We start from the raw sequence: 21,217 nt of genomic DNA on the forward strand, positions 1-21,217 counted from the left end.
TCACAATCCCGGGGCAGGTCTTTCTGTCCCAGGTCCTGTCCCTGTGCTTAAAAAAACCCCACCTTTTGGCACCAAAAATGTCTCAAGAATTCCTTCTTGGCTTTCGGCTCCAGATCCCCTCCATAACTCCAAATCCACATCACTAGGTCATCTGAGAGGACATTTAGTCATTCTTTTAGTCCCCATTTTTGTCATCTGTGAAGATCTCTGATCTTCTGACTGTACAACATGTTTCAAAATGATCACATCTACCAGGCTGGTTTAACTACCTCTCCGTGTAGATATTTCCCAATCTACGTGGTCAGACAAGGTCTCTTTATCAGGCTCCATTACTCACATGTCCATTGGCTTCTTAGACTTCCTTTTTTGAGAATCTTAAAGTAGCACCTCAATCTCTGAGTATCTAATAAGTGAAATCATTACCTCTTTCCCTACCACATTTCTCTATAAATCCCAACATCATTTAGCTTGGCAGAAGACTAGAAATTACCCTTAAACCTTCCTTTTTTTCCCTACCAACAAAATCCCATTAATGACCATGAACTGATGAAATTAACTCCTTGAGAATCCTTTCATTTGTCCTCTCCCCTCTCTCTCTAGTATCCCTTAGTTTAGGGTCATATTATATCTCAACTGGATGATTATAATTGTTTTTTTTTTTTTTTTTTAATTTTTTTTTCAACGTTTTTTATTTATTTTTGGGACAGAGAGAGACAGAGCATGAACGGGGGAGGGGCAGAGAGAGAGGGAGACACAGAATCGGAAACAGGCTCCAGGCTCCGAGCCATCAGCCCAGAGCCTGACGCGGGGCTCGAACTCACGGACTGCGAGATCGTGACCTGGCTGAAGTCGGACGCTTAACCGACTGCGCCACCCAGGCGCCCCTATAATTGTTAATTAGATCCTGGCCCTAGGTCATCCATGCTCCTTCAGTCAATACTTCACACCACCAATAGCAAGTCCTTTCAGAAACAAATGTGATTATGTTACTATCCTAGGATACTTACCAGTCTTTACTAGTTTCCCCACTGACTTATGCTCATGATTCTCAAGTGAAAATAAGGAGACTACAGATTTCTTATTCCAGGAGGACAAGGTCCTTTGGTCAAGAACCACTGCTATTGTTGGGGTGCCTGGGTGGCTCAGTCAGTTAAGTGTCCAACTCTTGATTTTGGCTGAGGTCAGGATCTCATGTTTCATGGGATGGAGCCCCACACTGGGTTCTGTCAGTGCCGAGCCTGCTTGGGATTCTCACTCTCTCCCTCTCCTTTTGCCCCTCCCTTGTGTGCACACACACACACTCTCTCTCTCAAAATAAATAAATAAACTTAAAAAAAAAAAAAGAACCACTGCTGTTGTCAACTAGCGTTACTGATAGGAATGGGCCCGTTTATTGTGTTTGGGGAAAAGAGAAAGAATTACCAACCTGTAGAAAAAGGCCAACTTAGAAGACATCTGTGGGTGCCCAGACATCCCCACTCTGGGGGGTCCTGCCAGTGTCTCTGTTTTCACCTCACCCAGGCCTTACTACCCTTTCTCCCTTCCAGCACAAGACTCTCCCTCAATGCGGATCCTATTTGCAGTCCTCCCAAAGCTGTTGGGCTCTTCTGTGTGTTTTGCTATTTGGTATTAGTTCCCTCATTCCAAAATTCTCTTCTCCACTTGTCTACCTGACAAATGTCCACTCATCTTTCAACACTGCTATTAAATGTCCATCTGATCAAGTGTGCTTTTTTCGACAAAGCCATTCCAAGTCTCCACTATGGAAATGATGAATCCCTGCCATGTGAACTTCTATCATCACACCAAAGGCACTGTAATACTACTTTTATTGCTTATACGTCTGTCTTTCCCCTAAGGAAATGTAGCTTCCTTAAAGGCAGGGTCTGTACCTTATTGGGCTTTGAAGCTGCAGGACGCAGTACAGTGCCTGGCATAACAGTACTCAGAGAAGTTTTACTCAGGGACTGATACCATACACAGGGACTCCACCAGCACTGAGATTCTCTGGAAAAAGACACTAAAAACATCCACAAGGGAAAGGGAAGTAGGAAAAACTGGAGGTACAGATCTGAATTTACACTCTTAGAAGTCATTGTTCCCACATGTAACAGTTTAGAAAGTAGAAACGTAATAAATGCATATGATAAAAACCATTTGTTAGATTCTTACATACCATTTAAAACTCTCCTGACCTTCTAAAAAAATACTGGAATGATATGATCTGTTCTATAGAACCTAATAGAATTTGTACATATTTAAGTAACAATATAACTTCAAATGAGTCGTGCTAGATTGTTTGTGATAAAGCCTTGATGCTTTACATGTTTGTTTGTGAAATAAAAGACTTCTGGGATTCACAATAGTACATAATTATATCCATGCTGAAGAAAAATTAGGACTCAAATTCATCAGTCCCTGGAAATTTCAGATTATATATATATGTGTATATATATATGTGTGTGTGTGTGTATACATTTAATTATATTTAATTTATATTATATACTTAGATCGTTTATATATTTAAGTATATAATATATAACATGAAATATATATAGTCATATTTACTGTATCTATATTTAAGTAATATACAGAGACAGAGAGAAAGAGAATGTGACCAAATTTCTTACACCCAAATTGTGTTATTAAAGGTTCACGTTAAAGCTACAGAATGAGTATGTCAATGAAAAAAAATTTTAGGTCTTCCTAATGGAGTCAAAACCTTAATAACAAAGATTTCACTTCAGTGGCATTTAGGATTTTACACTATATTTTTAACACATCAGACACAGCTACAATTATGTTTATGTCAGAGTTACAGTTTGTCAAGTAGCTTATTAGATTTTTCTAAATGCAACTCTGGGTAAATTTTGGCTTATTAAGCAATTATAAGTTGTCAGTCACTGGAAACGGGTTTACTTGTAAAATAAATACTAATCGGTTAGGGACTGTTTAAAAAATAGAAGCTAGTTACCCTTAAGTAGACCTATTTCCACTTAAAACTGACAGAAATAAGGTGGTGATGGGAAAGGAGACAGGTGACTTTGAGGCTGAGACTAGATGTCAAAAAAAAAAAAAATGGTGTTGGGAAAATTCTGAAATGATCCCTCTGTGAAGGAAAAACAGTAACAACAACAACAAAAGGGAAGGAAAGGCAGTGAAGTAAGTCTAGTGAAGGCTGGTGTCCTGAGAGAAGAGGCACAGGGAGCCTGTGGAATGTCACAAGCCCCTGTGAGCCCACACAGGCTTGGTCAGAGACATACTTGCTACAGGTGACCTTGAACACATTTATAGCAAGTGCTGCGATGACTAGTTAGAAGTGGCTTCAGTGCCCTGGGAGAATGTCCTGAACAGTGGGGTGTCCAGGGGGAATGGCAGCTATTTGGAAGGAACTAGAGCTCACTGGGGGTGTTCCTACTTGTTGGTGGCACCGCTACTGGTTTGGGAATGATTTCAGAGGCCCACTGACGAGTTTAATGCTTACAAGTATTTCAAGTTTATTAGAAAAGAGCACTAACGTGGCAAAACCCTCATGTTGTGGATGCCATTACGCTGGATGACGCTGAATTAAAACAAAGTGTGTGGACTTAGGGTACAAGAGATCTGCAGTTTAGGCAAACACACTACAGGTGTTTTGCCAACTCTTAGACTTCTTTGGGGTGAACTAATAAAGGAGCAACTACCCTCAGCTTTGTGGCAATGCATTTTGTGGTTTATAAATCAGGAATTGGCTAACATGAATCTAAACCTATCAAGGAAACAGTCTGAAAGTCTGGGTAAGGTTTGAGGTTGCTTTTGTCTTGGAATGTAGGTGCCATGGAATGAAAACTCAGAACCATCACTAAGAAGATTCCAGTGGACTATGCTTGATCCTGAGACTGACAGACAAAGCTATCACACTCATATGCAGCACAAAATATTTGTTAAAAATTCAAAAACACTTACTTCCCCTTTTTAATTGTGTTCCTGCCAAGCAGTGGATCAAGGACCGGATCTATTGTTTCCTCCACATTTTCAACTAAGATGACATCTCCAAAGGCCAAAGCGGTTTCAATGGCATTCAAAAACCTTAAAATCCAATCATAATTGATATCATAAGATGTCAATAAGCACAGGGAAAATGTTCCAAATTATTGAAATTATATTTGATGTAATGTAGATTTTTTTTAGTGAAACAAACTTAGAGAAAACTTTCATATAGTATTCAATTAGATTACATAGAAAATAATGATTAGATTTTGAGATGAATTACACAGTGATATTTTCCAAGTGAAATTGAACAGTATGACTAAGTCCATGGGTAAATTAGTTCTTGTGACAATAACCATGGTTGAGACAAATGTAACTTATCCAAACATCATAAATTTAAATTAATTTAACAGGTCTCTTTTTGATAAAAAATTCAAAATATATTAAATGCCTTGTGGTTTTGTCAAACATTCATTTAAAAAAAAACCTTTAGGTTCGGTTGTGGTAAGTGGTAAATTATCATTATATTCTCATTCTCCAAATTCTCCATTCATTCTCACTCTCCAAAAATAGTTTCTCCCCTTCAAAAATAATTTTCCCCAAGTATTCAGATATGCAAGGAGTACATTTATCTGCACGACCACAGAAATTCCTTATTTCACTTTATGTGTGAAAAGATGAAAAAAGGGTCAAATGAAGTACTAATAAGTCTAAAAGTATTCAGAATTAACTGAAAACCAACTACATACAAGACTTTATTTATCATACAGTATTGTCATGAGGACCCAAAGACAGAAAGTCTCAGTAGATTCAGTTCTCAAAAACTGTATGTAAAAGGTGATGAAGAAATGATCTTAAGGCATTCCATGTTGGGACTTGTAGCCATGTTGCAATCCTACTCTAGGCAAAGTATATGTTCAGAAATAGGATTCTAATCACCATTAGGCCTATAAACGCAGGTGACAATTCTTGTGTTGCCATACGTCAAATGCCCTAAAGGATTACGGTACATCTAATTTCCATTCTTGGCCTTAGGGAAATGACCTATTTCTCCACTCAGGCACAGTGTTTGTTCCAATCTTCAACCTAATTTCATCTTCCGATTAAGTGGCTGCCACCCAACATAAATGACCTTCCAGCGAAAATACTTGACGTGAAACAGGAGCGAGCAGATAAACAATGTGTGCCATACTGTCACACTGCACAGTAGCAGAGGGGTCTAGCAAATGCCAGGACTTTGGAGAAATGAGACCCATTTCACAGCAGCTTAGCAAAAAGCCAATCCTTCTGATCTCACATACCCTTTCTGGCCCAAGTGTGTGACTTTCAGGTCAGTTCCATACTTATTCTTGATCCACTTAATTCCCTGCTGCTGGGGATCTATCATCAGAGGCCAGCGCTCACAGTGTGTTAGGATAGCGGCATTTTCGGTTGACATTCTGTCACTGGGAAGCCCTTCATTATTCCAGGTGGCGATTGTAGCATCATCCGTCAACATGGCAATTAAGTCCAGGCCTTCGGTTATTGGGATGGAAACCTTGAAAATCAGAGTTGAATGCAATAAACTGCCAGTGTGGCAGAGCAAAAGACTCAGCATGACAGACAAGAAAACGAAAGACCAAAGCCTGGAGAACACATGTGAATTCTCTCTGGACTCTCAGAAGCCAAATAAAACTCTCGCTGTGAAACAGAATTCAACCTGGTAAGTACGGTATTTTTACCTCTCAGAATTCTGTCAACTGCAGTATTCAACATCTGGTTTATTATTGCATCTGACTTCAGGTGAAAGGGACTCTGCCCTCTACATACATCGACAGCTGCTCCAACAAGGTGAGAGGGAATTAGATACTGGGAAGGATTGCAGGCCAACAGAAATGCATTCGCTTCAATGGAGTAATCACCCCCACATAAGCAAAGCTAAAATGCACTATCTTGCTCAGGCATTTCATCCTTTTTGCTCCAGGCCAACCCTACAAGAGATGACTTCCCTTTCTTGGATAGGGTCATGGAAGGTATCCCGTCTGCAGGAACTCCATTGGCTTGCTGGCTGTGCCCAGGAACTGACATGGCGGCCTCTCCTCTGAGAGGGAATTGTATGCCCTGTCAATGTGGAAAGGAGCATTGCAAAGGGAGGAGCTGTCTCCTTTGAGAGGCAAAGAGAAACCTATTTAATTATTTGATTTAACTTTTAAGGTTTATTTACTTATTTTGAGACAGAAAGCATGAGATGGGGACGGGCAGAGAGAGAGAGAGAGAGAGCGAGAGAAACAGAGAGAGAATCCCAAGCAGGCTCGGCAGTGACAGTGCAGAGCCCACTATGGGGCTTGAACTCATAAACCGTGAGATCATGACATGAGCTGAAGTTGGATGCTTAACCGATGGAGCCACCCAGGTGCCCTAAGATATCTATTTTAATATCTTCTTTTTTAAATTTTTAAATGTTTTATTCATTTTTGAGAGAGAGTCAGAGTGTGAGTGGGGGAGGAGCAGAAAGACAGAGGAAGACAGAATCTAAAGCAGGCTCCAGGCTCTGAGCTGTCAGCACAGAGCCCGACACGGGGCTCAATCTCATGAACCATGAGATCATGACCTGAGCCAAAGATGGACGCTTAACCAACTGAGCCACCCAGGCACCCTTCTATTTTTGTTTAATGTTTATTTATTTTTGATAGAGAGCGCAAGCAGGGCAAAGGCAGAGAGAGGGAGACACAGAATGTGAAGCAGGCTCTAAGCTCTGAGCTGTCAGCACAGAGCCTGACCTGGGGCTCAAACTCATGAACCGTGAAATCAGCTGAAGTGAGACGCTCAACCAACTGAGCCACCTAGGCGCCACCCTAAGAAATCGATTTTAAAGAATAAGGATCATTCTTTACAAAAGCAACTTTACAAAAAATAAGATCATAGGAAAGAATTTGTTAAGAAATGTATTCATTTGGTCATCAATCACCAAATATTTATGGAGTACCTCCTTCATAAGAAACAGCATCTGGAGACCCCGTAATGAGCAAGATGAGTAAGGAGCTAGTCCCATGGCTGGGTGGGGGGGGGGGTGCTAATATGGAAACATGCCCCCAGAAAAGAGGGCAGTAAGAGCCCTACTTGGAGTGGGTTGGACGCGGGGGGTGTCGCAGCAGCAGCAGGAGTCTGACTGACTGGTTGACCATGGAGCTTCAGCAAAGAAGGTGCCAGAAGAATTCCTCCAGTAGAGCTACTGGATATGAATACATATAGGAAAAGCAGCGTAACATTCCTACTGTCTCTGACCACAGTGTTACCTTAGAAATAAATCAAACTCAGTCTCCTAGTGGGATGAGCAACAGCCTTGGTATTGACACACAATTTTCTTAAAGACACAAGAAAAATCATATCTTTTCGAATAAGCATCCTATCAGCAAGGATCTGGGTATTTAACTTCTACTTAATGCAAACAACTTGAAGCAACTGGAGATTTGAAATAACTTTCATGTCTGATGCTAAAAGGAGTAACAGAAAGTATACCTGTATGTCTTGTGTCCGAATTTGGTAGTTTCAACTGCTTGAGCACCTACTGTGCACGCAGTTGAGTGCAGGGGATCAAAGAGAAGTCCCCCTTTTTATAAAGGGTCAGTTTAATCTAGCAGGGGAAATAAAGCAGGTAACTCATAGTAAAGAATATCATAAATGTTGTGCAATACCTTGAGACTTAAATTTTCACAAACTACTTTTCGGATATTTTCTTGACAGTATTATGTTCAAATAGGTGGTTGCATAAGTGCACAAAGAAATTTTTTTTAATTAAAATATATTTTTTGTCATTTACACTATAGTAATCATTTTCATAATAAACTTTACCCTAGGTTTAGGCTGGGGAATATAAACCTCATTTCACATGTGTCTTTTTAATTCACTCTTTTCTTCATAAGTCCTTGAAGAAATCTGCTGAAAGGAAAATGAGTCTGGAAACCAAACACAAAAAAGGGAGCCCTTTATGTCTCAAGTCAGCTTTGCAAATCCAGAAGGCTCCATCTAATTGCTTCATTCAGTAGCATCAACCTAAGGGTCAGCCCGGATGCCACTATGATATGAGGTGGGGAAAAACAAAAACAAAGAGGCTCCCCTCTACAGAGAAGAAGCTTCTACTCGAGAGAAGGAGAAGGATGGATGTACATGCCATGAATCAACCCAAACTAATCCTAAACACCACATGTGTATCAAAATCCTCTGAAAACTAACCAAGTGGCATATTCCAAAGGAAGAAAGGGAACCTTCTGATGAGATGACACTTTCACCTCCCCAAGGAAGACTTTTGCACTGCTGATGGGAATGCAAACTGGTGCAGCCACTGTGGAAAGCAGTATGGAGAGTCCCCCCAAAAATTAAAAATGGAATTAACAAATGACCCAGTAATTGCATTACTGTGTATTTACCCACACAATATGAAAACACTAATCCACAAGGACCTAGGCACCCCTATGTTCACTGCAGCATTACTTATAATAGCCAAATTATGGAAGTAGCTCAAGTGTCCATCCATAGATGGATAAAGAAGTGGTATATGTATAATAGAATATTACGCAGCCATTAAAAAGAATGAAATCTTGCCACGTGCAACAACATGGATGGAGCCAGAGAGTATCAGGCTAAGTAAGTCAGTCAGGGAAAGACAAATATTATATGATTTTGCTCATATGTAGAATTTAAGAAATAAAACAAAAGAACAAGAAAAGAGACAAAGCAAAAAACCACATGGTTAAATACAAAGAACAGACGGACAGTTACCAGGGAGGAGGTGGGTGGAAGATGGGGGAATTAGGGAGATTCAAGAGTACACTTATCATGCTGAGCACCAGGTGATGTATGAAAGTGCTGAATCACTCTTTCGTATTCCCAAAACTAGTATTAACTGTATGTCAATTATACTGGAATTCAAGAAAAACAAAAACACACAGGGTTGCTGAACTGAAAAAAAAAAAAACCACCACTCACATTTCTAGGTGACAAAAAAACCTAACATTTATAAGGCCTTACAAAATTTATTCACATACATTCACTCTTTTCCATGTCTCAGGTAACTTCTAAGAGTTCTGCAAAGAAGCTATCTCTGGTTGTTTGCTTGTTTTCGCTTAGGGCACTGAGGCTTAGAAAGGCTACCACCACTAATAACCCCATGTATTTGTTCTGTCTTTAACTTCTCGGTCACATCGATGAGGAGAGTGTAAATGTCTCCATGAACTTGTCCGTGTTTCCGCCTGAGTGCCCAGAGGACAATAACTCTAGATGGGAACAATTTTGGGTAACGATTTTACTTGGACCCACGGGCCATGTATGCCCATTACCCTGTCTTGTTCAGTCACTACCTTCTAAGCTATTCTCTGGATAAAAATCATGTTAAGTAACAGTTTAATTTGGACCTTCAAGGCCATGTACGCCCACTGTCCCTATCCTTTCAGTCACCACTCTGCTGCTGTTCCTTCCCGACCCAGCCTCCAGACTCACACCCCCAAGATGCACATTCTGCAACTCTTCCCACACGCCTTTTAGAATCATGGTCCTATTCAGATCAAATAACCTTGCTCCCACGACCTGCTCATCTTCACCAAAACATCAGTTCTCACTTAGGCAGTGGTTCTCAACCCTAGGCTGCATACTGGAATCCATGAGAGCTTTCCACAGCTGCCAACAGGCAGCCCGCCATCACTAGTGATTCCACTTCAATCGACATTGATTTGTTTTAAAAGTTCACTTCCATGTGATCTCAACATGAGGCTGGGTTACAGGAATGACTCCCCTGGGGACTCACTTCCCTCGAGGGCTTTCTCCGCAGACTGTTGTCTTAATACCCTCAACACTCAAAATGTGTGTGGGAAAGAGTTGTCATCCCTCTTACTTGCCTATAGATCATTTAGATATTGGCAAATCTAAAAAGACATAAAACAGACTGGTGATTCCCCAAGCCTGGAGAGAATGGGGTGATTGGAGCTAATGGATATGGGTTTTTTTTTCTGGGGCTGATGACCATGTTCTAGAATTGACTGTGATGATGGTCGTACAACTCTGTGGATATGCTAAACACCACTGAAATGAATATTTTAAAGGGGTGAATTGTATGGTGGGTAACTTACATCTTAATGAAAAGATATACTCAACACCTGCAACGTTCCAGGTACCATGCCAGGTTAACAAAATATACAGAACTCTTGCTTCCATGGATCTTACACTGCAGCTGAAGGAGGGAAAAGCTGTTAACCACAGTAAATGAATAAGTGAAACAACATATTAGCAAGTGATAAGTGTTATGGGGAAAAATAGAGTGGGATGAGACATACTGAGGGATGGACATTATAATTCTTTCTGACATTTGAAAATGGCATCTGAACAAAGACCTGATGGATGGGAATGAGCTATTTATATTACAGAACTATAAATATATGTATATATATATATGTGTATATATATATATATATACACATACACACACACATATATGTGTATATATATATTTTATATATATATATAATATATATATAATATATATATATATATAAAACTATTTATATCTCTATATAGATAGAAAAAACACCAAGGGCAAAGGGCCTGCGGTCAGAGCATGTCTGGTATCTGGGCAGTGTGACTAAGGCAGAGCAGTGAGGAAAAGAATAATAAGGAGTAAGATAGAGAAAGGGGCAAAATCAAAGAGGGGTTTACAAGACATTATAGGACTTCTGGCTTTTGCTCAGAGTGCAGTGAGGAGTCACAGAAAGAATTCTGAAAGAAAATTCACTTAATCTGACTTGCACTTTTAAAGAATCACACTGGCTATTGAGATGAGATTTTGGAGAGAAACAACCAATATAGCAACAGGGAAACCAGTTAGGAGGTTTTTGCAGTAATCCGAGAGAGGGATGATGCCTTGGTCCGGGATGGGAGCAGTGAAGGTGGTGAAAACTGGTCAGATGCTGAATGTATTTTGAAGGCATAGCCTGTATAATTTCCTGGATGGGCTGGATATGAGTGCCAGAGGGAAGAGTCACATCAAGGTGACTCCAAGGATTTGGCCCAACAGAAGGTGAAGCTGTCATTAAACAAGTTGGGAGTGCCTGAGTAAAAGAGGTTTTGGGCGGGGAGAAGGTCAGGATTTTGGTTTGGATGCACTATATGTGAGACATTTTTCTGACACAGAAGTTAAGATGCCAGGGTCTGGGCCACAGATATACTTTTGCAAATTACTGGTGTACAAGTGACATTTAAAGCCACACACCTGGTGAGAAGTAGCTCAAAGATTAAAAGCTGGGCATTTCAACATTAAGACTGGGGAGAAGAGGAATAAATTAATGAAGTCTGAGAAAGATTCACCAGTGACATAGGAGGAAGATGGGGAGGAGGGGAGGTTCTGGACTCTAGTAAAGAAGGTACTGATGGAAGGATGGAGTAATCAATCACATCAAACGTAGCCAAGAGTCAAGTAGGAGGAGTCTGGAAAACAAACCACTGGACTTAGCCACGTGGAAGCAAAACTGCACAATAGGAGTTTTGGTAGAGTGGTGGGGACAAAAGCCTGTCCAGAGTAACTCAGAAAATGGAGGGAAGATCTGCAGACAGTGTTTCTAGATTAGTGTCTAAAGTGATTACTGCAAATGAGAACAGAGAAATGGAGGAGTAGCTGGAGAGGCAGGGAGGGTTCAGGAGAAATTTGTTGGTGTATTTTTTTTTTAATTTTTTAATGTTTATTTTTTTTGAGAGAGAGAGAGACACAGCATGAGTGGGGAAGGGGCAGAGAGAGAGGGAGACACAGAATTCAAAGCAGGCTTCAAGCTCTAACAGTCAGCACGGACCCTGACAATGGGCTTGAACTCATGAAATGTGAGCCAAAGTCAGACGCTTAACTGACTGAGCCACCCAGGTGCCCCTGATGCATTTTTCACATGGGAGAAATAACTACGTATGTGAATGCTGTGGACATGATCTAGTAATGAAATAGTAGACAGGGAAAAATTCGTGAGAGGAGAGAAATGCTCTAGAATTATCCTTGAGGAAGGAAAAGTGATGGAAACTAGTATAAACCTATATGATCACCTTTAGATAAAATGTCAGCTGTTCATCTTGCAGCATCAGGAGGCAAGACAGGGTATGAGTACAACATTTGCAGGTGAGAGATATGTCTGGGAGTTTATACACTATTACACACCAAATGTGTCAAATATCTCTCAACATTCTTGATTGTTTCTGAACTCTATGCTCTGAACTCTATTTCCCCTGTGGAACTACCTTGTTGTAAATATCATAGTTTTAGAACATACTTTACAATCTCGAAGGACAAGTGCTTTCTTACTGTTCTAGTCCAATATTATCTTGGCGTTCTCAAAAACATACCGTTCCAACAAACTTCAGGATCACTGGGTCAAGTAAGAATATAATTCCTGGAGTTTTGATTTGAACTAAGTTAAATTGATTTATAAAATTGGGGAGAATTGATCCATTTAGAATATAAAGTCTTCATTTCTAGGAATGTATTAAGGAAGGTTGACTTGCTTTATAAAAGGTTCTTTCCAAGGTTACCTTAAAGGTCATTAATAAATGACATGTTTGGTTTATAGGTCTTAAAACATCACAAAAACAGAAGGGCCCAGCTGGTGCAGTTAAAAGAGATGCAATTCTCAATTTCAGGGTTGTGAGTTCAAGCCCCACGTTGGGCATGGAGTCTACTTAAAAAAATTTTTTAATAAATTTTTTATTTTTAAATTTATTTTTTAATAAATAAATAAATCACAAAAACCACAGTCACTTGTTGACTGGTAAACTTACAAACCATTTAAATCCCCAGGATACCTGAGACAAACTGACAAGTCAGAGACACTTATGAGACTGTTACCTAAAGACAAGCAGAATTCTAGAAACACCCTATATGATAAGAAGAAATAACAACAGATGCTTCTTGAGAGGGCAGGACAAACACTTTCAGAAGAAAGTTAATTTAAAAAATTAACATTGAGCAATTTTAGCTCCTCTTGGGACTCTGGCATAGGTTCATACAGGTGTCATGGTCTTCCCACTCTGCTGTTATCAAATCTAAATGAGTAAAAGATAACTAGCTCATTAACTGGAACCCCCTTTCCATAAGGACAAACATTTGTCCCACATGATACAAAAATACAGATTCAAAGCAGTACACGCACCCTGACGTTTACAGCAGCATTATCAATAAAAGTCAAACTACGGAAGGAGTCCCTATATCCACTGACTGATGAACAGATAAAGACGTGGTACATATATGCAATGAAAATCTTACTCAGCCGTCAAAAGGAATGCAACCACGTGGATAGAGCTAGAATGTATTGTGCTAAGCGAAAAGTCAATTGGAGACAGACACATACCATATGATTTTACTCATGTGGAATTTAAGAGATGAAACAAATGAACATATGGGAAAGCGGTGGTAAAAAGAGGAGAGAGGGAAACAAAACCACATTTAATGTTAGAGAACAAAGTGAGGACTGATGGAGGGAAGTGGGTGGGGAATGGACTAAATGGGTGACATGTAGTAAAGAGGGCACTGTGATGAGCACTGGGTGTTGTACATAAGGAATGAATCACTGAACTCTACTCCTGAAACCAATATTGCACTGTATGCTTACTAAAATTAAAAAAAAAATCTTCAACATTAAAAATGTTTGCTACCACAGATACATTAAATAATTGAGTTATAAAAGGATTATTCTTTAAAATTAATTATGGAATGCTTTTAATAAATTTCATTTAATCTGCAGAAGCTCCACTGACATGTATTTGTGTCATGAAAACAACTATTGTGAAAATTGAGGCATAATTACTAATGTAGAACATCAATACACAGAGAGGTGTAGGATATCTTAAGGGCTTCCACCAACTGAGACGACACACTATTGCATAGGAAACAGGGGCCTGGGAGTCAGGAGGTCTGACTTCCCATTCGACATGACCTAAGTCAAGCCACTTAGACTTGTGTGACTCAGTTTTCTCATTGGTGTAAGGACGATCATAAAATAGATGATTTTTAAATCTTCCAAGTCTGTGATTTCACTTTGTTGATGGGTTTGAATTTTTAGATTTAGGCTGAGCTATTTTTAATACTTATATACAAAATGCTGACCTTTAATCTGTAAGTGGTTGTGAAAAAAAGTCTTTCATAATCCGTAATGTCAGGAATAAAACAAAGTTTCATGTTAAACTGTAACGATAACCCAAATTTGACTTCAGTTATCAGTTGTGTTAAAAGCAGGTTTCCAGCTATATCACTATAGTGTATAAAAAATCATTTATTGGGGCACTTGGGTGGCTGAGTGGGTTGAGCGTCTGACTCTTAATTTTGGTTCAGGTCATGATCACAAGTTTGTGGGATCAAGTCCTACACTCTGAGTGTGCAGCCTGCTTAAGATTCTCTCTCTTCCTCTGCCCCTTCCCTGCTCATACTTATTCTCTCTCTAGAATAAAAAAAATTAAAGTAATTTATTACTTTTCCTCCTTCTGTTGAAACCATCATTAAAGCAAGAAACACTGTAACACACAAGACATATCCTCATCATACTAGAATTTCCAGTCAGTCAGTCATGACAGAGGTAGAAATGAGCCTGGGATACAAACTATTTTTGTTTTTGTTAACTTTGTTTATTTGGGAATGAGATTGAGAGTGAGATAGCATAAACACGGGAGGGCAAAGAGAGAGAGGAGAGAGGAGAGAGGAGAGAGAGGATTCCAAGCAGGATTTGTGCTGCAGGCAAAATTATGACCTGAGCCGAAATCAAGAGGTGGATGCCGAACCAACTGAACCAACCAGACTCTTGCTTTTTGCCCCACACTCTTGTTTTTTTCTACTGAAATTTCAAGATGATGCTTCCAAATGCTGACAAGGTAGGGAAGTGACTTACCTTGTGCTGGAGAAAGGGAACCCACTTGCAGTCTACCAACTCCTGGCGATACTGTTTTGTAAAGGATCCAACGTAAGACACAAATGCTGCTGTAAGGAGAACGTCTCCACAGAGTGTCTTCTCTTGAGCTTCAAACGATTTAATAGACTGACCCCAGCGGATCTTCTCTGACTGAAAGGTCGAATTACTCAGATGTAACCGCAGGGCCAACTTAACAAACACTTAATGTAGTCACATCACCACTCAGTTTAGTCTACATCCTTCTGTACAAGCTTTTTAGAAGGCACAGAACTGAACTGGAAAGCATGGCAATCTTCATCCTTCTTACGTTTGAAACCCATAATTATGAAGGGGCTCTCATGCTCTCTTCAGCACAGTTTACTGCGTTATGGCATTAGAACTTTCCTATGTCCTTCCTGGTGGATGATCTAATGCTTTAATCATGATTGACCTCTTTCTCCCAAAGCTGACAATCACTTTCCTGTCTCTGAGAATGGAGCATCAAGAAATTTAGCCAAGACTGAGTGACAGTGGGATTTTTAATGGTGGCTTCAGTGCTCTGTATTCCTCCCACTCTGCAACAAGGGTTCTACACACCGCCCTAGACAAAGATTATTTTAAATTTTTTAATCTTTATTTTATCTTTGAGAGAGAGGGGGCGGGGTGGGGGAGACAGAATCTGAAAAAGGATCCAGGCTCTGAGCTGTCAGCACAGAGCTTGACATGGGGCTCGAACCCAGGAATCATGAGACCATGACCTGAGCTGAAGTCGCATGATTGACTGACGGAGCCACCCAAGTGGCCCCAGACAAATATTATTTTAAGCATACTGGCTATCAGCTGCTTGCAGACAAAGGAAAATAACAAACACCAATTATATTAATTAATTTAAAGGTAAAGCTGAAAGAGCCACCTATCCTGGATGCTATTAATTAAAGAATAGTGCTGGTATTATGCAGGTTATTTCTCTAATATAATCACTCAATCGATGGAAAAACCTATAACCTATGTAAAAAATGGACATCAGGAGGATTTCACTAGCTTTGAAGATAATACGCTCAAAGGATTCTGTTCAAGGGGCGCCTGGGTGGCGCAGTCGGTTAAGCATCCGACTTCAGCCAGGTCACGATCTCACGATCTCGCGGTCCGTGAGTTCGAGCCCCGCGTCAGGCTCTGGGCTGATGGCTCGGAGCCTGGAGCCTGTTTCCGATTCTGTGTCTCCCTCTCTCTCTGCCCCTCCCCCGTTCATGCTCTGTCTCTCTCTGTCCCAAAAATAAATAAAAAACGTTGAAAAAAAAATTAAAAAAAAAAAAAAAAAGGATTCTGTTCAAGTCCTTCTATATAGTTGGATGACCATTTAAATCTGATTTCCAGGTTAAGTATGGGGAGGCCTTAATATTGGATTTGCATAAAACTGCACTAAGTATCTTTGGATTGACTGAACTGAAGGATAGTTCACTAATTCACTTTGTTTCAATGCAGGCTAAAATTGGTGTCACATTCTAAGCACATGCAAATTAATAGGAACTGAAAAAAGATCAGCAATGTGATAATAGAAGCAAAGAAGAACTCTGGAATTTAGCTTTGCTTGTGAAGAACAGAGAACACAGCAAAAATGATACATGTCAGAATAGACTGGAATGCCAGTCCCCTGCAAGCCATCATACTACCCATAACCCAGAGGTCATGAAATTAATGAGAATGGTTATCAAAGCTATTATAAATTGTCTTCTTGTTTTGCTTGATAAAGATCATCCCAAGTTAGCCATATAAACACTAAGGGACTTCAATTCTTTAGGCCTCTTTATTGAATTCATTACTTTCCTTCCTTAGCTACAGACCATACATCCATTAATTTCGAAGAGAAATTTCTCATTTGCCTTTCCTCCATCTTTGTTGTCTTTGGATAGTAAATGATAAACAATAAAGTGCACCCACCTCATTCTCCAAAACAGCTTTGAAATTTGAAGATTTACTAAACATAGCTTATTGGCTACTGAAATCGTCAATAATTTCACCATACCACCCACACAACATAAATCATTACTGACATTGGCTAACAAGGGTTTAAGAGTTGGAACATGTCCTGTAATAAATTTCTAGACAGTTAAAAATCACTATAATTTTATTCTAATGCATTATAGATTGCCTGTAATGTCATCCTGGCTGGGGTGACCCATTTCTAATTTTGAACAGCTGTTCAGCTCAGGAGTTAGTTAATGATTAAATATAAATTGCCTGATTTATTAGTCTGAATGGTTGAGACTATAGCTTCCAGGTCAATGCTATATAGACAAAATCATCAGTCTTGATGCTTTTCAGAAGTTAACTGTCTCCTGTTCTAGTCAGAAAGAATTTGTCCTCAAAGGAAAAGGTCTGACATCTTCAATTAATCCTTAAAAAAAAGTGTGTGTGTATACAAATACATATGTAATTTGTTTTTTGAATAGTTAACATTATTTCACTTTCTCTCCTCTCCTTGTCTAAATCATCCTGAACAAATAAAGCCTTTGGAACTTGGCTATTTGTTAGAAAGCCAAAGGTACAGCCTGTCTTTTCCTACAGTATACCTACTATAAGAAAACAGTCTAATTAACTGGCACTTTTTCATTTTCTTAGGTGCCTCACAAATAGTAAATGTTTCAAACTACTTAAATCATACCACTTTCAATAGAAACAGGTATAAACCTCACTAGTAGCAGTGGAATTTCTCAACTGATCTAAGAACAAATCTTCAAAGGGCTATATATATATATATATATATATATATAGCCCTTCAAATGTATACACATATACATATATATACATATGTATACATATACATTTTGTGTTAAAAAAAAAAAAATATATATATATATATATATATATTTTTTTTTTTTTTTTTAACACAAAAGGCTCCTCAAACGCAACCATCCAGGAGCTCCTGGGTGGCTCAGTTGGTTGAATGTCCAACTTCAGCTGAGGTCATGATCTCGCGGTATGTGGGTTCAAGCCCCACGTTGGGCTCTGTGCTGACAGCTCAGAGCCTAGAGCCTGTTTCAGAGTCTGTTTCTCCCTCTCTTCCCCTCCCTCGCTCACACACTCTCTCTCAAAAATAAATAAACATTAAAAAAAACCCTCAGCCATTCACTCATTCAACAAATATCTATTGGTGCCTATGATGTGCCAAGAATTATTCTGTTTGGGATCAAGCAGTGCAGAAAACCGATGTAGTTCCTGTTCTTGGGGAGCTTCTATTCTAGTTAGGGAAAAAAGACCTCCCCCCACCCCCTGCCAAAAGTATATGCATTCACAAATGTATGTTTTTAAGGGTGTCATGTGGTGATAAATGCTATGAAAAAATAAAGCTGACTAAGTGGAAAGAGAGCTGTAAGCGGGGGTGGCTGTGTATACGGGCCGAGCAAAACTGCGTGATAAAGAGAACGTTTTAGCAGCAACCTGAAGAAAGTGAAGGAGCCAGCGATGTCATTAGTTGGACATATGTAAGCCACGTGGAGGAAAAAGGCAGAGGCCACAGATCTAAGAGTGACTGACAGTATGAGAGGAGCAAGGGGGCCGGCAAAGGTGGAGTGAGAGGGAAGGTAACAGGTTTAAGGACAGAGAAACATCTGGGAGCCAGATCACATGGAGCCTTGTAGGCCAGGGAAAGACTTTGGACTATATTTTGAGTTAGACAATTAGTTACTGGAGAATTCTACGAGAGGGAAGACACAAATGAACTTAATTTTTAAATTACTCAGCTGCAATGAGGGAGTGGACTTTCGGGGGCAATGGTGAAGACTGGGGCAGTATTCCAGGGAAGAGAGGGGGTGGCCTGGACCAGCACAGGAAGAAGGCTGTGATTGGAAATGTACTTCACAGGTAGAGCCAAAACAACATGCTGATGGATTGGGTATGGGTCATGACAAAGAGAACAAAAACTCAAGAGCAAGTCCAAAGCTTTTACTTGCAATTACTGAGATGGAATGGACAGAGTGGATTTTACAGAATGGACTGTGAGTTTAGATACAATGAACTTTTAGAGGGATGATGGGTTTAACTTTGTAGTAAATTTAAATTAGATTTTTTAAAGTCTACTCTAAAAGTTAGGCTATCGCCTAACCCAACCCATCCTAGCACACGTCTACCTTCTTTGTTGCTAAGAGAATTCCGATTTTCAAGAGCAATGATGGGCCCAGCCCCACGAGATTGGCTTAGCCAATCATGATAACCCCATTTCCCATTTTCCTGGCCTTCTTTGCAGCTAGATGTGGTCAATCTAGTTCTGGCTAAAGAAGCTTAAGTGGCTGTCTGCCAGATGGGTTTCCAGGAGAAAAATCCAGCTGCTCCAGATTGTTTTCTCTCTCCCCTGAACCTGGAGGTATAGCAGCCATCTGTGAGCGTGCTGCAGAGTGCCTCAGCGTGAAGGACCACATGCTAAATATGGAGAAGCAGAAGGGACACAGAGATTTGAAGTCTGATCACTAATTCCCTGAATCAAATTCCCTGATGGTGGTCTACCCCTGGAAAGCTTTTGCAATATACAAAAAATAAATTCCCATTTGTTCAAGCCACTGTAAATCAACTTTTCTATCACCTTCAGTTAACTGCTTTTCTAATAGTTCAGTATATGCTTTCAGGAAGCACTTAAATAAAAATAACAGCTTTACTGAGACTTAATTCGCGTATCGTGGAATTTACCCTGTAAAGTACATATTTGAGTGGTTTTTAGTATATTCACAGACTGGTATGATCATCCCCACTAATTGGAGAATGTTTCTCTCACATAATGGACAAACTGTACTTCTTAGCAGTCACTCCATACCCTGCCCCCTTGCCCAGCCCCTGGCAACTGCTAATGTGTACATTTTGTAGCTTTGCCCATTCTGGACATTTCACATACACGGAATCACATGTTATGTGGCATTTTGTTCTGTCTTCTTTCACTTGATTTTCATTTATTTGGTATTTTCAAGGTTCATCCATGTTGTAATATGTATCATACCTCAATCCTTTCTATGGACAAATAATATTCTATTGTATGAATATATTACACATGGGAGAGCAAATAAAATCTGTAACTTCCTGAGGACAAGGACTTAAGTTGTTCTACCACTGTGTTCAAACAGGAGACATTTAAAAGAATTGTTTTACAAATATTTATTTAACAGAGTAACTATCATAATATTATGAAGTCAGTCCCTTGTAAAAAGATGTCACAGAAAAACCAACCAACCCACCCTGAAGGCTTATTTTTTAAAATGTTCTGATGGTGGGGCGCCTGGGTGGCGCAGTCGGTTAAGCGTCCGACTTCAGCCAGGTCACGATCTCGCGGTCCGTGAGTTCGAGCCCCGCGTCGGGCTCTGGGCTGATGGCTCAGAGCCTGGAGCCTGTTTCCAATTCTGTGTCTCCCTCTCTCTCTGCCCCTCCCCCGTTCATGCTCTGTCTCTCTCTGTCCCAAAAATAAATAAAAAACGTTGAAAAATAAAATAAAATAAAATAAAATGTTCTGATGGAAGAACTCAAGGGCAAGTGTATATGAATAGGTTCAGACAACAGTTCATTCCCACAGTTATCTAACACCTGTTCTTGGTTTACAACAGATCTTAGGAAAATCACAAAGTTCAGGGCTATATACTAAAAAATACAAAGAATCCATCACTTCTTCCTTTCAGTCCATTGGAACTACAGTATTTATGATTATTTTGCTTCATTGTTGATTCCATGTCTATTTAGTTATTATCTATTTAGTTATTTTAACAGCAAATAAAGATACTCCCCCTCCCCCCCCAAAAAAAAAACATGTGATCTGAATATTTAAATTAGAATTTTGGAAGAAAAGGTCAACTTGCCTCAAGTTCCTTGACAAGCCTGTTAGCTAGTTCAATAGTTTTGTTGGTTTGGTTCACCTCTTCTTGACACTGAACTTTCTTGGCTATTGCTTTTTCAAAGGAAGCAGTGAGTCTGCTCAGATTTCGATCCAAATCCTAGGTAAGAGTTACAATTAGCTTTTGAGACCTTTTTAGGTGAAATGGAAATAGTATAGTTATCTTAAAAATCTATGACCTTTAGGTCAATGAAACCAATCTCTCTACCTCCTTGATCTCTGCCCCTGTAGCATACATATATTAGGAAAGAAAAAGGAGTAGTGATAATAAACACCTCAGTGCCATTGTAGATGACAAGTCCACCATGTGGTCTTTTCACCTTCCTTCCTCACTAAGCAGAGGGCACATAGTGACTACAGAGAGTGGACAAGCCCTCCAGACTCAAACACACCCTGGGTGCTCTGTCCCCTCTCCCGTGTGCCTAGCTAAGCCTCATCCTCCAGTACCACCTTTGGAATGATAATGGTCATCTTTTGGTTCTCCACCTCTTGACTCTTTTCT

General features: G+C 39.8%; 1 protein-coding gene across 3 annotated transcripts in view; it reads right to left on the reverse strand.

Annotated features, from left to right (window-relative positions):
- The window catches only part of DNAH11 (dynein axonemal heavy chain 11), a 367,119-nt gene that overhangs the window by 80,223 nt on the left and 265,679 nt on the right, over positions 1-21,217 (reverse strand). For all 3 annotated transcript variants that reach the window (XM_058724852.1, XM_058724850.1, XM_058724851.1), the window contains 4 exons: positions 20,681-20,815; positions 14,850-15,020; positions 5,271-5,506; positions 3,946-4,068 (listed from right to left, as the gene is read on the reverse strand). In XM_058724852.1, coding sequence (XP_058580835.1) covers positions 3,946-4,068; positions 5,271-5,506; positions 14,850-15,020; positions 20,681-20,815 — 665 coding nt within the window. The remainder of the gene's footprint in view (positions 1-3,945; positions 4,069-5,270; positions 5,507-14,849; positions 15,021-20,680; positions 20,816-21,217) is intronic.

This window comes from Neofelis nebulosa, chromosome 4 (assembly GCF_028018385.1).
Source record: "Neofelis nebulosa isolate mNeoNeb1 chromosome 4, mNeoNeb1.pri, whole genome shotgun sequence".
NCBI lineage: Eukaryota > Metazoa > Chordata > Mammalia > Carnivora > Felidae > Neofelis > Neofelis nebulosa.